This window comes from Ambystoma mexicanum, chromosome 10 (genome assembly GCF_040938575.1).
Source record: "Ambystoma mexicanum isolate Mex_15411 chromosome 10, UKY_AmexF1_1, whole genome shotgun sequence".
Classification (NCBI taxonomy): Eukaryota; Metazoa; Chordata; class Amphibia; order Caudata; family Ambystomatidae; genus Ambystoma; species Ambystoma mexicanum.
Window position 1 is genome coordinate 886,985,776 of NC_090932.1, and position 17,202 is coordinate 887,002,977.

The window sequence follows — 17,202 nt, forward strand, 5'->3', positions numbered from 1 at the left end:
GATTTTCGTTTTCGATGCTCCTTCATTCAAGGGCTATGCGTAGTGTAGCGTGCCTTCTTTTTTTTCCAGGCGTTTGCAATTAGTCAAATATGCCTATAGGCATGGGTGGGTTACCAAGTCATATCATCACCGCTTCATCTTTCTTTCTTGAACGAAATGTTAAAGTAACAGTTCACGTTATGCGTGGGTTCCTTTGATAGCCCGCCGGGATTCTGAAAATTAGCCTTCCTCCCCAATTATCCCCCGAGCACAGGCTTTGTTAGTTGGCAGTCATTTCCTGGGCGACCTTGATGCAGTTTCGGAGGGTAAGAGTTGGTGCTGATCTCCAGTAGTTGCCACGTTTTCCACTTTAGGATTCCATTAGCCTATCGGATCCCGTCCCTGTACGAAGCCCTGATGTTTGATCATCCCATACACAGAAAGTTGTGACGTAGAAGCTGAGCAGCCTGGATTGTAGAATAGATGCAGCCCTCGCAGAAACCACCCTGTGTACAAGCAGCAATGAAGGACTAGAGGCGGCCCCGGGCACTGCTTTCACTTGCGTGGTTTGTCCTTGGGTATTCTCTTGGCCTCCTGCATCCCCTCTTTTAACTCACGGAGAAAGTTCTCCCTTATCCGACCCACGCGCCTGCTAGCCTCGTGCAGGTCTCGCGGCGCTTCTTGTCGAATCTGCCGCAGAGTGTCGGAGCGGAGGAGACGACGTGCTGCGTCGCCGCCCTTCAGCTGGGCTTGGGTCAAGGCGAAAGCGGTCAACTGGGCCGCTCGGCGGATTGGCCTCGACTCGGAGAGTTTCTCGATCAGCTGCGGGCTATTGAACAGCGTGAATAACAGCCTACGAAGCACCATGGCGAAAAGGGGTCGATGAAACGATATACGCGTAAAAAGTTTAAGCAATGTTACGTAACTCCTTTCCTGTTTGTAAGTGCTGCTGTGACGAAAAAGGTCACCGACACAGCCTGAGGCACGTCACGGGTATCTCACACGCCTCTGCGCGGCCGCGTACTCGTCCCGTAGACGCTTTCTGCTTTCGCTTCAATCAGGAGGACTCCTTTAATCCTTCTTCTTCTTCTTCGTTATCGCATGCGTGCGCCTAGGCGAAGGGGTAGTCAAGTCCGCTTTCTATTTCTATGCCACTGTCTTTTGATTGGTCAACGTCAGAAGCGCGACTCGATCTGTGATTGGTGAGTTTAGGCTCTAGCTCGGCTAACACTTTCGTCAGCGAGGCGAGCTAGTCGCCGGTTTTCAACGGTAGCGTTCTAGTCTGAGTGGCGTTGAAGGAGGGTACCCACGATGTCCCTTACCCCGTTGAAAAGCGACACCTATGTGGAACTGAGTCAATACCGGGACCAACACTTCAGGGTAAGGAACGGGACCGTATCTAGGGAGGGGGGAAAGCTGCTGTGGCTTTTTCTTGTGGAGAAGGAGATTGCATTTCTGTATGAGTGTCCTTTCCCCTTCTATTTGGGTGATGGAGGTGTTTGAATGGAAGTAAGGGCGTGTTGGCCTCTCGCCTTCTCTATCTAGGCGATTCCCATTCAAATGAACGAAAGCGAGCATGCTTTTAGCAGTGTGAGCTACTGGCAGTGTATTCCCCTCATGCTGGAATTCAGTTGACTTGTTTAATTTAATGACTGAGTTGGGCCTGGGTCGTTTCTTAACTAGGTTAAACTGGGCTGTTTAAATAGGGCGGTGTGGGGCGTTAGATGGAAGCGATGGCACACCGTACAGCTTTCAGGGAGAATGGTTTTTAAGTTAGTATTTCGCATTTGAACGGCGCTACACTCCATGGTGACCGGGATAGTATGGAGCAGTCAACGTAAGAGGTAGCCTACATTTTAGGGTGGCAATATGGCAGGCGAGCAACCACCCTACTGGAAGAACTGGATTTTAACCTCCTGCCTCCCCGCCACCCCCTTAAAATTCTGAACCTTTGTTCGGTGTCGTATGCTTACAAATCACAAGCATACCTGTCAACCCTTTGAGTCGCCAAGGAACATGGTTTTTGATGGTTGAGAGCACAATGACGCCTATAGATGGGCAAGGGGATTTGTGGGTGAGTAAACTGACTCTTGCAGCCGGTACCCGCCAAAAGTAGGTGTATTGACAGATACAAGTCCTATGAAAAGAAATTGGCCCTCGTTCCCACAGACAGTGTGAAGTGACAACACAGGTTTACCTGTGTGTCCTCCATGTGACCCTTGGTACATACACACACCACCTGTTCAGCCACAACAACAAACCGCACAGTTGACTGCATAAAATGTTGTCTTGATACCATTTAGAAACTGCGTTCATTTTTCATGCATAGGATAAAAAGGTTCTGAAAACATTTTGGTGCGAGGCTCTGTGCAGCTGGGTGTCAAGTGTTGCACTGCACAGGACAGTGTCCTGTATATTGTATGTTTGACCCATCATTAACGGTGTAAGGAGAAGTTCAGAAGTTTAATTAAAAAACAAAGATGTTAAAGAAAATGTCCTAGCCTTAGACGAAGTACGCAGTATGATTTTGCAGCAGGCAGGGTAATTGTCAACTTCAGGTGGACAGGATGGCCCTTGCAGTGGTATCAACCGTTTTCAATATTGTGTTGATCGCCATTTTCGGGAAGAGGACAGGCCCGCTAACTGTCCTCAAACAAGAGTTGGGTATGCAGAAGCGCAGCAATGCAGCCCTCGCGCGTTCATGAAAGCGAAATTATCACTATAAGAATTCAAAGCTGCCATTGGGGATTCTGATGCTTTATTTTGTTTGCTTCATTTATTTTTTTTAAAGTCAAACGTTTATTAGCATTTTGTAACAAGAAGTTAAGGCACTTGAAGAAAAGAATACACCTAATTTGCAAAAACCGATAATTGTCTTGTCCTTGCTGTATGTTCTCCCCTCCACCCCACTGGCATGTAGCCCATACAACCACGCAAAAACCATTAGAGGCAATTGTGTGCTCCTTCAGTCAATACCCCTCAGACTATAAACCATATTTCGCAAAAAAAAACGGTAACCACATTTCACCAACTTTGACCCTGGATTCATTGAGAATATATGTCAAGTATTCCATCTCGTAGATGGCCATTTCCTTTCTGTGGGGGCTTTGTTCCGCTTCCAGAACTGAGCCACACAACTTCTGGCTGCCACCAGGAGACTACGGGTCATATGGTTTCCCAGATCCTCCCCCCGCACCCCCAATAGGTTTGCATATGAGCACATCCCCACCACATGTGATACTAATCTTGGGTGGTGCCCACGGTGCAGGATCTTGATTGCCTGCATTCTGAACTGGAGGGAAGCTGTTGATTGGGAAGCCCTTCTAGACATGGTGGCCCATAATTCATCTGGTATATCTTTTTGGTAGATCCTCAGCCCATCCCACTCTGGCATTCAGATCCCGCAGCGGCTCAGACTTCAAAAACACTTTATAGATGCTTGCTAATCGACCCTTTGTGTTCCCCCTCTTCCCCCACCTGCAGAAGTAGAGATTCAAAGGTTGTAAGGTCCCTTCTTAATTTGTGTTCCCACCGTGAGGCATTGAGAGCTCCCTTCAATTGCAAATGACGAAATGGGGAGAACTTGCCAATATGGAGGCGTTCCTCCAGGGTTTCCATAGACAGAAATCCACCCCTCCCACATCTGTCCTGCCCTAATGAGCCCCGCCTCGTACCATTCCTGAAATTGCCGTGGGTCTACTATAAGATTCCTTAATGGGGGTGCCCAGATACAGCTGAGGGGGGATAGGGGGGAGGGGGAGGAGCCAGGTCATGATTCATCTCATGTGGCTCCCCTCCTTCCAGATTGACCACAGCACTTCAATAGAGGATGTCGGAGGACTCTACGTAGTATCTCCCTTTGTGGGACCCACAACCACTTGCCCATGGTAACCGGGGAAAGGATTGAGTTGTCTATTGCAGCCCATTCCTTCTCAGAGTGCAACTCCAGATCTCCCAGCACACGCAACTGGTTGCCCTATAATATGCTCCCAGGTCCGGGAGACCCTCTTCCCTTGAGAGAATGAGAGTCCTATATGCTATCCTGGGCCTTTTTTCCCGCCCACAGGAATTTCAGTAACCTGCGTTTGACCATTTCTAGAAAGGGCACAAGGACAATCACTGGAAGCATCTGAAACGGGAATAAGAATTTGGGAAGGATGACCATTTTGATACAGTTGAGTCTTGCCATCCATGACCGGTTAAGTCTGGCCCAGCTGTCGAGATCCCCCTTTATTTTCTCCCATAACTGGGGAAGTTCCTGTCAAATAGGCCACCAAGGTCTCCTGGGACCGCCACTCCTACGGAACCCTTCCTCCTGCAACCAGAAACAAGTTCCTTCATGTATTCCCCAATCTGGGTTTTCTTGGGTCCCATCGGGTATGCCACAGATTTGCTAAGGTTCACCTTGAAACCCGACAGTTGCCATACACCTCAAGCCTTTCCAATAGTGCTGGGAGTGAGGCCCGGTAACGGGTCATATATAGGAGGGCAAGACTTTCTATTCTTTCTCCCCCACTTGTACCCCTTGCATTTGGCTGTCACACCCGACATTGCCCACGGACGCATGACCCAACGCGTACAGGCGCGGCTACAGGGGGCACCCCTGTCTGGTTCCCCTTCCAAACCTGAAGGGTCGTGCCTCTTCCCCATTCACCACCACTCTTACCCTGGGACTGGAGTACAAGGCCGATGTCCAACTCTCCCATTTCCACCGATCCCAGTGCCTCTTTTGAGAACGACCAGCTCGCGTGGTCGAAAGCCTTCACAGCTCCCCTTTATTTAACCATAGGTGAGTGTAGCACATGAAGGGTTTCGCGTGGATCTAGGGAGAACCCTCATGAGCCCGATGGCCAGAACCCTCACGAAAAGCTTAGTGTCAACATTCAGAACCGAGATGGTCCTGTATGCCTGACAGTACGCGAGGTTCTTCCCTGGTTTGGGTAGCACACTATTCTGGCCTCCAGAAAGGAGGGGGGCCCTGCCTATTTCGCTGAATGCATTGAAAATCATTGCCAATGGTGCTGCCAGCAACTCCTGAAATTGTTTAAAGAAGTCAGTGGTGTACCCATCCTCCCCCAGGGCTTTACGAGCATTCAATCTCCCTATGGCGGCCACTTCCTCTTTTGCCATGGCCTTAGCCTCCAGGGACGTCATTTTCTCTGGGGTAAGCTTTGACATCGCCAGGCTCTCCAGAGATGTCTTGATCGCTTGGTTCCCCGGCTACTGCACCCTCCTATATAGCTCCTTGTAGTACTCTGCAAAACACCCAGGGATCCTGTCCTGTGGGCCAACCATACCACCTTCTTTTTCTCAGATCCCCTCCACCCTGCTATTCCCCTCTGCTCCCCCTAACCATGTTAGCCAGAAGTGACCCCACCGATCTCGCCTTGTTATAATATTGTTGCTTTGTGGATCTCAATTTCTTTAAGACTTCCCCATAAGCGTGGCATGTAGAACCTGCCTCTTGTCTCAAATGTGATGTAGCAAGTCTGTCCTGTCTCGTATTCCCCCATTCAGCTGAGCTTGAGCCCCTGGATTTCTTCCTGTATCTTGCTCTCGATGAGCCCTCTCTCCTGTTTTTTCCGGGCCCCCTCCGCTATTAACAGCCCCCTTATTGTGGCCTTAGCAGCGTCCCACACAATGTTGGGGTGGACCTCCCCTGTCTCATTGACCACAAAAAAAGGATCTGTTTTCGTTCCCCAGATATTCCCTGAAAACCGGGTCCCGAAGTAAGACATCACAGCGTCGCCCTGGGTTGACCCTTCTCTTAGCTTAAAATTGCCAGAACGCAGTCACCCATTTCGTGATCTGACCATGTGATTGTTTCTACTGTGGTGTATTTAATGTCCTTCGCTTGTTCTTGTGGGATCAGTAGATCTATCCTGGTGTAAGTAGAGTGGGAGGTAGAAGAAGGTATATAGTACTGCCTGGGACTGAGAAACCCTCCACACACCCGCCCAAAAGTGGTTCTCGGAGGGCAGCAAATTCCCTGTTCTCCTTTCCCGTCTGCTTAGTTGCTCCCTCTCTTGCTGACCACCAGTCCAACCCTGGGTCAGTCACCAGGTTGAAGCCGCCCCCTACTAGTACGTGTCCCCTCTCTCTCTCCCCCCCCCCCCCCAAATTCCTCCAGTGCCACAAAGTACCTTCTAAGAAAGTGAATCTGGCCCACGTTGGGTGCATAAACCGTGGCCAAGGTGAAGACTCCATCCACGTGGCCCCTGTGCACCAGGAATCTACCCCCAAAGCCCCTTCATCCAAAAGGACCTTGCCAGGACAATTCCTACCCCTTTCTTTTTATGGTCCCTGTTGGAAGCCCAGAACATTTATCCCACCACCCCTTTTCGTAGGGAATGCTCCATCCCCTGTCTGAAGTGCGTTCTCTGCAAAAACAAGACTGATAGCTTGAGGGACTGGAACATATAGGCCAGGGACCATTTATTTGGGGAGTTCAGTCCCTTGAGGTTGAGGGTCGTGACCTTCAGATCAACCATATCCCTGTCTAGGAAATTCCCCTGTGCCTGGGGTCGTTGCCCTTCCATATATCAAATGCCCCTTCCCTGTGCTTGCCGGTCCCCTCCTCCCTTGACACCTCCCCCCCACTGTTCCCTCCTAACCCACATCAATCCCAACTTCAAACCCCAAAGAAACGGGGCATAAAGCCCAACTTGATCTGGGTTTCCCCAGGGTGTGTGGAGGTTAGCAGTCAGCCTGGCCGTCCTTTCCCCACTGAGCAAGCCCCTATGCGGCGGGATACTTTCTCAATCGCCACCAGTCCTCCAACAGGTTATTACAGCGACATTTCACTTTGGAGGTGGTGAATGCCGGCCCCTTGACTTCATAGAGTGTCTAGAGCATCTGTCTCCTTTTATTTCATCTGGGTTGGGCAAATGCACTCTTGAAGCGCTCCCTCAGCTGGCGTTGATTCTCTCTCTCCGGCTGCGCCTCCTCGCTCTGCAGTTCTTTTAGGAGATTGACGGCATCCTCGCTTTGATGCAAAACCGTTAGAACATGAGGGTGAAAGGGAAGCACCAACGGTACCTCACTCCCTTATCTTGAAGCCAATTCGTCAGGGGCCTACATTTGCAACATTGGTCCAGGGTGTAGGCCGATAAACGGCAGAAAGTTTTCAATTATTTGAATGATATGCATAGTGACGTTTTTTTCCTGCAGGAAACACACTTGTTGAATGGGGAGATCAATAAATTGCGGAGAGGTTGGGTGGGTGATTTCGCCCGATAAGCTTGATATACACAGACAACAAAATATTAGCGAACTTATTGGCCATTCGTATTGAAAAATTACTTAAGAAGCTGGTGCACACAGACCAATTGGGCTTTGTTCAAGATCGTAGAACTTCTAGCAATATTAGAAACCTGTTCATGTCGCAGGCCCAGGAGTCAAATGATGACATTGCAGTGTTTTGTCTAGATGCTGAAAAAGCGTTTGATCGGGTTAACTGGCAGTATCTATTTTCAGTCTTGCGTGCTATGAACTTAGGTGAGGAATATATTTCGTGGATTGCCCTGTTATACATGTCCATCGGCCAATGTCAAAACTAATGGGCAATTATCAAATTCTTTCTTGTTACAGAGAGGTACAAGACGGGGGCCCACTATCGCCACTGTTATTTGTTTTAGCCATTGAGCCGCTGGCGGTTGCTTTGAGGTGTGATGCTGGGATTAAAGGACTAAACTTTCAGGGTGTTGAGCAAAATATATGGTATATGCGGGCGACTTACTGGTGTCTGATTAGGGTTTTGTAGGGTATTTTGTGGAGATTTGGGGCCTGACGGTATTTTATTACCGCCGAAAAAAATAACTTGGCAACAATCACTCCTTGTATTCAGATTGGGCCATGTACAACAATAATACAGTGGACATGCATTATTTCAGCACCCAGACATGCGTGGTTGGTATGCGTGGTTGGTGGTATTTTGGTGAGCATAATTCCCTTGTTTTATTTGTGGCCCCAATGTCCAGAATCCCGTATCTTTGCTTAGATTTTTCGTGTAATCACTAGAGACCTCAGACCTACATTTTGGGAATACCACATTTTCAGTGTTAGTGTGCCACCATGGGCGATCTCACTGACTTATTTACGACAGAGAGCTATATGTGGTAATTTTGTGGTAATTTCCACTACCTTATATACGGTAGGGAACTATGTTCAGAGAGTCCCTCTTCCCGTTGGCTCATGTACCTCCAACGAGCTATGCTACAGTCAGTCACCCACAACAGTCCATACTGAATATGATCATGCACACATCTGTCTTAAAATGACAATTGCACTGTTTAAAAATCTCCCCACATCATCAGCACTGTATTGGTAAATATAAAACACCACCCGTCTGCTTTCAAATATTTTTCTGTATTATAAAAGTTGCATTTAAACACGACCTCACTCTTTACAGAAATAAATAAAATAGCACAGTAACAGCATTGTCTGTGATACACTGAAAAGAGAGTGGCGGAGAAAAGAACTCAATTGGCAACATTAACATGTGATTAAGGCACAGGAATCTCCTTTCCTACACTGACTGAATATTCTCGTACACACTCAGCTCCCACACTTATGTAATTACCTTATCTGTTCAGCCCGAGTTTTCTTCAGCTGTTCTCTTTTTGAATGTGTCTCCCTTGAAGATTAACCCCAGTGAAAACGAGCGCCTTTCATTCTCAAACCGGGGTCATTGCCTGTGGAACTCAGCTTTTTCAGCAGAAATGCTCCAACCAGGAAAAAACAGGTCCTTCTCCCAGCTCTCCAAATCTCCACTGTTCTCCCCCTCTCTTCAAACTCCCCCCAGCAAAACCCTAATCACTGCCTCTAGCATGATACTTGCTATGACGCTGCTCCAATCAGAATCAATCATGCCATCTCCTCCCTCTCTACACAATGGCTCATTTTTATAGTAATACTTTGTAACCAACTGATTTCCTGTTCTTTCGAGCCCTTTTGCTTCCTGTAGTTATGTGGACAGAGCAGCAGAGAAAACGAAAAAAAAAATGAATATGCGTTTAAAAGTTCACTTTCAGAGTAGGCCTATTTCTGCAGTGGAGACACATTTTTATTAGTGGGTTATGTTAAATTCAGTTTTATTAGTCAGGTTATTTATGAGTAATGTTAGTTATTAATTTTCAAATGTGTCTCTTGCACCATAGGCATTTCAGGTGAAAAATAGTGTGCATTTTTGAATGTGCACGTGTGCTTTTAACTGTAAAAATAGATTTGCATCTTATATGTTAAAATCGTTTTTGACTGAATAGCTTGTCTTTCCTTGTTAATCTGGTAACACATATAGCAATGCACCATAGGCATTTGGTGCTGCATCAAAAAAAAATGTTTACCTGTGCAGTAGTGCTGTACTCTGTGCTGTAACACGCCAAATATCCTTACAGTTTCCAATGGTGTGCAAAAGGATACGACATTCGGGTGTTTGGCTAACACCTGTGATAGAAGATATGGTCGGAGAGAACATGGCGGATGTGTGTAAAGATCTAAAAATGAGTCTTCAGGGGTGGACTTTATTGTGTTTGTCGCTTTGGGGCAAGATGAACGCTCTAAAGATGAATGCAGTTCTGAAAATTAATTACATATTGGGCAGGCTCCCCATGAAGATAAGTCAGTTTTATTGGAAAAAAATGGATAGCTTGCTGCATCGTTTCTTTGGGATCATAAACCGCTGAGGCTTCAGCTATCGAAGCTTCAAATGCCTATGGAGAAAGGGGGATTTGGTGTACCAAATTTTTAAAGCTTTTCATCTGGCCTTTTGTAGTCCCTTTATAGTTCCATTCTTGAAGGAAATGCCAGATAGGTGGGCTGTGGTAGAGGCAAATCTATTAGGCCCACTTCCCCCTAGAGCAATCCTCACGGCCACAAATAGACAATGTAGGAAAGTTCAATTAACTGTGTTCTTGAGGGAGACTTGGAAGAGTATACATGAAATGTTGGGCTCAAAGGCTTTGAAGACTTCCAATGCTTCAATTTGGTTGAACCTGGGAATAGCTGAGAGGGGCAAACCTTTATTTTGGCCGGAGTGGTCTCTCAGTGGAATACATTGGATTAGTGATGTTCATAAGGATGGTAAATGGATTGATGAAGAAGAGTTGAGTTAAATGCTAAATTTAACATTGATGGTTATTCCAATGGTGACTTCAGGAAATTGAAAAGATGTGTATTGGAGGTGGATAAACAGGGTGGTACAATTGTGGACCTCTTTCTAAAGGAAAATGAACCAGGTTGTGGATCCGTAGTGAGCAGGCTATACAATCAAATTGTGTCCAATTATAGAGGGAATACAGAACTGAGAGCAGATTGGGGTAGGAGATTGGACTGTGTGATTTCTTCTGACCTGTGGATGGGGATGTGTGCTAATGTTAAACTTTGCTCGATAAACTTGGAAGAACGTTCAAGACAAATTAAAATCCTCAACAGTGTACTAGAGTCCAGAAAGATTGAAGAGAGGTTTGATGGATTCCGATGACTGCTGGAACTGTGGTAATGGAGTGGGTAGTATAGAGCATATGATCTGGGACTGTACACGTGTCCCTGGATTTTGGCAAGATGTATGTAGCATTTGCCTGCAGATTTTAAATCGGGATATTGCTCTGGATTTCAAAACGATGGTTTTAGGTTGTGATTTGCTTGAAGATCTTTCAGTCTCTCAGAAAGAAATGTTGTTCAGGGGGGCTTGTATATGCAAAAAGATGATATTAAGGAGCTGGAAATCTGATTGCTCCGACGGTGGTGGATTGGATTGAGGCGATGACCTGTCTTGCCAACATGGAGAGAGTGATTTTATAGGAAACAAGGGAAGCTTAACTTGTATACAAACATTTGGGATGAATTTCTAAAAATGTACTAGTTCTGAGTTTGTAAATATGTATTCTCTTATCTGCATGTAACTATATTGTTTTACTATTTACTGTTAGCTGTTCCTTGCTGTTTTGTAAAATGTACAAATACTTTTTTTTAAAAAAAGGAAAATCCTGATCTGCGCTCCTTCCCATTCAATCATGCTCTGCTCCCTTGCACTCTGTAGAATTTCTTTTATCAGTATACTAGTGGCACTTGGTGACCACCGAGCGTGGTCCCTCACTGGGCCCTGCACCCCTATGGACCCTGTCCAATTTAATGTCCCTCTCGGGGAGTCCCCCAACAGGTTATGCAATAGACGGCATTAGGGACTTTTCCAGTTCCTGTGGTGTTTCTGTCTCTCGTTCTGGGAGGCCCCAAACGCAGAGATTGTACACCCTCTCTCGGTTTTCAGTATCGTCCACTTTAGACCACACCTCTGTCCCTGTGCTCGAGCTCTTCAGTCGCATCCCTACCTCCACGTCACCTGTCTGCAGCACGGTGTGAGTGCTCCAGGCCTTCCACTCGGTCATCCACCTTCGTGACTCTCAGTGAGCACACCCAACGAGCCTTGGACCCCCCCCTCCCTGAATGCACGTAGTTCTGATAGCACAGCGTGTATGCCCCACAGCACCCCCCTGTCTACTCCAGCTTCTGTCATGGACATGAAGTCAGGGGCACAGGCATGCAGGGGTCGCATGCAGAGGAGACCTGGGTGGACACTGTCCTGGCGCCTTTGGCGAAAGGTTCATGAACAAAAGTAAACGAGAACATCCATTTAACACCAAATAAAATAGCTTTTATTATAAGCATAGCACTTCAGATGCATTACCTTGAACATCCATAAAACAGCCCCAAGTGTATTCTTGGGTATGGCTTCTAATGGATTGCCTTCACACTTGCTCACTCTCTAGGATCTGGCAGGGTGTGGCTGGTAAACCGGCCCTAATGGGCGGGCCCACGATCTCAGCTATATAAGCTGCCCCGATCCTCAAGACAGGCGCTTCGCGTTATTCTGCACTTTCAAGCAGCGTAACGCTCGCGTCACTTGAGGTCAGACTTACCTTTGAAGATACTGCTTCCTGGACATCCTGCTTCCTGCCAGCATACTTACCAACTGGGGAAGCTGTTCTTACCTGTGCATCTCTTCGGTGAACCAAGTATTCATCTTTACACCTTCCCGAAAGCTGAAATCTTCATCTTGGCACCGCAGCACAACACGCTCCATCGTCGACAGCAGCGCCTGCAAGGAAAAACCAAAGATCAGGTTAGACATCGAAAAATGTCAGTTTAAGGTTGCGCTTTGCCATACTTGCGCTTTTCCTTAAACCATCACTTAACTTCTGTCGAATATGGCGGTAGCATCCATCTTCCATCCGGCTGCGTCTCGCAGCTGCATTGAGGCCGCATTTCCATCTAAGGGAAGAAAACAGAAGAGAGACATTATTGCGGGCATAAATGGGAGCAACATATAATTAAACAGAACAAACAGCATCACGAGCTCAGGAAAGACTTACCAATCATAAGGAGAAGCATAGTCCCAGCTGGACTGGACTAATCCTTATCAGTGAAGGAACTAGATCCCATTCGATGCACCCCTGCCAGAAGTAGCAGGACGGAGAGCTCATCTTCCATGATTCACAGGTGAACTTTATGGGCCGGCGTATGCTCACAGAAACTGTACTTTCGGGGGTGAAGGGTTCGCGAGGTAGAACAATCGCAGATTGGCGCACTCGCACACGTATCTCCACGCAGGAGCAGTATCACCACGTACCACCGCTCACAGCTTTTCTACTGAGGGAGAGTCCTGCAGGGGTGAGGACTACAACTGTGCCCCAACGCCTCCACATAGACCAGGTGAGCGTAGCTTCCCCGCCATACTGCTTTTTCTGTCTGCTGCACACCTCCTGGTTCCTCTGCTGCACTGCTCCCCCTTCATCACAGTGCGTGGGTCTTTCCCTTGGTACTGGGGACCCCTCCACGGCTTTCCTCACAGATCTCCTTTTAGCAAGCTTGTTCTGGGCCCCAGCCCGTGTTGGCAGGGCCTGCATTATAACTCTGCCCCCAGCAACCGGGGCACCGCGGCACCTCTAGGTATGTCCGGCATATTTTGTGGGCAAGGGACCCTCCTGCCTCCCCAGCAGGACCCGGGATATTCTATCTTCTCCTTTGCTGGGGGTAGCCACGGCCCGCTTCTCAGCTGTGCCTGAATCCCTCCCTGCTTGCTTCTGCGAGCTCGTGCAGGGAATGGTGTGGTGTTGGGGGAGGGTCGTCTGCCTTGCCAGCTCCCGGCCCTCTTTCCCTCTTGTAATGGTGCCAGCGCTTCCTCCCCCCCCCCCCCCCGCAATAATGTCTATGGAGGGGGGGTGTCCTGCTGTTTTGTGAGTTTTGCCGCCTCCTGGTCTTTGTAACAGTGCTGGCGCTTCCCCATTGTTTCTATGTGGGGGGAGGCAGAGGGTAGACTGGCGCCTTACTAGCTTATGTTGGTGGGTCTTGCCTGCTCTCCGGTCTCAGCGGAATCTGCTGCCACAGTTTTCCTCTCTGACTGCGCGATGGTGATTGGGGTGGTGGGGGGGGGCAGAGCCTCTGGGTCTGAGCCCGCTGGTCTCCACTAGCCCTCTGGGACTTGTGCTGGAGTGAGGGTTGCGTGCCCACTGCAGTCTGCCCCATTATTAGTTGTGTTTTCTTGCTCGCTGGGATAATCTTTTAACTTAAAGACCTGACCAAGCACGAAGCTACACGCTCACGCAGCCATCTTAATCTGCGCCCCCTGGTGGTCTCCAATACTTTGTTTTTAAGGGAACAAGACTTTGTGCAATTCATGCTTCCCTTAAAAAGAAATTACCCATATCCCTGCTATTGGAAATAAGTATTTCCAGGACCTGAATGGGAGCAAACTGGTGTGCAGGTGAGTGGGCAATGGGGGTCGAGATATGCCACTCCAGTGTAGACTTGGCCTTGGGCACTGCCTCCAAAGACAGGTTGAAGGCTGGGTACAGGTGCAGCGGCCCGGCAAGAAATGTGGGCAGTTACTTGCAGATTCTGCTTGCTTTGCCAGCCTCATGATTTGCCAGCTCTCTCCCCCAGGTGCCAATATATAAATCAAATCCTAACCGTAGAGCAGAGCAAAGCGAAGCGAGTACTGGAGGCTATCTACAGTGATGGTAGTCCAGTAGATGTACGCACTGGATGAAACGATTGATCACTACTTTGCGTAAACATCTAGTTAGCAGAGTGGATGGCATAGCAGGCAGAGAACTGGGAATACTAGGTGGAGTATTGTAGTTTTGCAGTAATCTCGCTTTCAGGGGAGCTGGTATAAAGTAACGAGAGAGAATGTGAAGAAATTTGGTCTCAACTCATGGGTTGAGCACCAGTTGCACAGATGTATGCAACCAGCAAGTCCCAGAACTAGGTTTGCAATCAAAAGCATTTAGCTGTGTGGTCATGTACATTTTCAAAAGTGTTCACTCATAAATTTTATGCCCTTTCCCTACCAAAATGAAATAAAATTTACACTGACATTTAGATGCACTAACTTAGACATCACTGAACACCATGGAGACAATTGAGTGTTTTGCAGCAGCAATTCTGTAATCGTGCATTAACGGTTTAGGAAGGGAATTGCAGGACTGTCTCATTTTGTTTTTGCACTTACTGGTGTTTGCCAGACGGGCTATAGTTGGCTCAATAAATTTCATGCCGTACTTCTAGTTTGCAATTCTTAAAAAAAAAAAAAAATATACGCAAACGTTTCTTGCCTAGCACTCCCACACAGGCCTTTGGCAATGTTAATAGCAGATGTGATAATCACTGCAAGATCAAAGAGGCTAACGGGAAATGCAGTAAATGGATAAGGGGGAGGAAGGACCCCCGAGGGCAAGAGATGAATGCTGGGTGAGCTGTGACTTCATTGTAGATGGTAATTTAAATAGCTGACTGTGCTACACAAGTGTCATTTAATTTACAAACCTACAGAATTGCATAGCAATTTGCTATGCGACACTGCTTATTTTATGCCTTGTAATAAAGGTCCATGCATGAGGCAGTGTCAATTCTGCATGGTTGCCTAGCTCTGATATTGCTTATTCTCTTACTTAATGGTGCTTGGCAAAAGGTTGCCATCATCCAGGGATATGTCCACCATGATTAGTCTAAAAACTTACTATCTCCTCCTTTTTGTTTTGAGGATACCATCCCTGCATATAAGGCTTTTGATCAAACACTTCCTATGTTGGGCGACCGTTTGGTTTCTGCTTGGCTCAGATTATATGTTTATAGATTGATGTTTGGCCTTGAAATTGTTAATTTATCATGAACCACTCCTTCTGTCAGGTGGTGCTTTATGCTTGATCCTTGGGCATTGCTAATTTTATCATTTATTGGGGATACTTAAGTTACCATTCCACAATAACCCAGGACACAGTTTGTTCTACTCTAACCTGCTTCCCCTTCGATGTAAAGTTAAATTGCTGAGTTCCGGAAGGTGCTATTCCTTTTTATTGTCCTACTTTATAGACCCTTTCCTGTTTCAGCTCCTCCTGGATTATGCTAGCAGGCCTCAACCTGCACTTACTGCTAAACATTGGCTCGTAATAGACACTTGCCCAGTATAGGCTTGCAACTTGACATTTTTACCCCTGCTATTTGATTTTAGATATTGCAGTTTGGCCTTGCACAGCATTCCGAGGTGTTGAACCATGTACGTTTAGGTATGGGGCCGATTTCTTCAGATCTAACCGAGAAGGGGGCCATGAGGGTTGTTGTACATAGCAAAACTAGAAGTGCAAATATTGGTATTGTACCCCAGGTCAACTTCCCTTTCAACGAAATCCTCCCTAATCTCATTCGCCACACAGGCAATCTGGTTTGGCCCTTTGCAGGTGGCAGTTTCCTTATTCTCTGATTCACACTTCTTTGTCGCCACCATTCACCTATATATGGGCACATCTTGGGCATGGAATTCCATTGCAACAGTTCGGCATGAGATTTGCATCCCTGCCAAAGGGGCGTTTCATGAACGTGATCTGTTTTGAAAACCGCCATACTTCAAAGGCGCATCAAAAGTCCTTCACGCATTCATGAACCGACTTTAGCCGTAGCCAGTACCACTTGGCAATGTATGTCTCAGATGATGCTCAACTTCAAACTTTTAACTGCCTCTTTTCTGTTCAGTCTTTTTTTTGTTTTTGTTGCTTTAACATGATTCTATGCACTACTACCACAACCATATACCCTCCTGCTGTATTGTGCCTTCTCATATCACCTTTCCATCCACTGAAGAAGCCTTAACTAACTTTAACACTGCTTTCCACATTTACTCCAAAATCCTCCCCACCACGGCCCTGGATTACATCCCTCATCTGCACCCTGGAAACAACAAGGCGGAAAAAGCTTTGCACTTGGCAAATGTCACAAAACTCGTCTTATTTCCAACATTTACCTCACTGCTATTCAAAAATGCTCCAATCTCTCGACAAATGTGACTTCTATCCCTCTCCCATTTCGTCCCAATTCTCCCAAGCAAGTCATCCCAAAAAATCCCTCCACTCCATTCTCTGACCTTCCTACACTCTGCTCCAGTCTTTCTGCAAATTAGCTTGCTCTCTAATTTGCTTCTAAAATGTCGACCATTCGCAGTACCCTGGCTACTTACCTAATATCCCATCCTCCTGCTCACCTTTCTTCACAACTCCTCTCCCGCTACTAGGTCTTCCTTAACGCCCACCAGCCCTGATGAGATTCCTGCCTTACTCCTCATGGATAAACTTCCTGTGCCCCCACTGTCCACACATTGTGAAGGGTGTCCAGTCAAACGATCGGAAAAAAAGATCGAATTACCTTTTGCTCGAATGCAAAAGGATTGGGGGAAAAGTCACTTTTAAAAAAAAATGTATTTATATATATTTTTTAGTTTGGGTTGGTAAAAAAAATGTAGTTAATAAAGAAAACAGGGGGGGAAAGCCCCCCATAAAAAGTGACCCTTTTTTCGATCCTTTGACTGTCGATCAAAAGGCATTCGATAATTTTTGTTTTCGCCCCTATCACTGGCAACCATTGTGAAGCACATGGATTCTAGTGCTGCTCCACATCTTACTTCCCTCTTCAGCTCCACTCCTGATAAAGCTACTTTTCCCTCATCCTATAATTCAACTATTGTCCTCTCTCCTCAAGAAACCTCGTCATGATCGTAACTTTCCTGCCAACTATTGTCCTGTCTCTTCTACCACACTATTTCAAAATCCTAGAGCACGTAGTAGTCCATCGACTCACTGAGATACTCAAAACCTTTGTGATCCTTTCATCTGACATCCGACCTCTGTATTCTACAGAGCGCTCTCCTCAATGTCAGCAACTTTATCTCTTCCAGAC

The 17,202-nt window shown here is 46.9% G+C and overlaps 2 protein-coding genes across 2 annotated transcripts in view; one reads left to right on the forward strand and one right to left on the reverse strand.

Moving 5' to 3' along the window:
- Nucleotides 1–534: 534 nt before the first annotated feature.
- On the reverse strand, nucleotides 535–846 carry NCBP2AS2 (NCBP2 antisense 2 (head to head)). The gene has a single exon (XM_069620232.1). It carries the CDS (start codon nucleotides 844–846, stop codon nucleotides 535–537), a length of 312 nt encoding a protein of 103 aa, XP_069476333.1.
- A 331-nt stretch (nucleotides 847–1,177) lies between these two features.
- The window catches only part of NCBP2 (nuclear cap binding protein subunit 2), a 38,727-nt gene continuing 22,702 nt past the window's right edge, over nucleotides 1,178–17,202 (forward strand). The window contains exon 1 of the mRNA XM_069618621.1: nucleotides 1,178–1,359. Coding sequence (XP_069474722.1) covers nucleotides 1,291–1,359 — 69 coding nt within the window. The 5' untranslated portion in view covers nucleotides 1,178–1,290. The remainder of the gene's footprint in view (nucleotides 1,360–17,202) is intronic.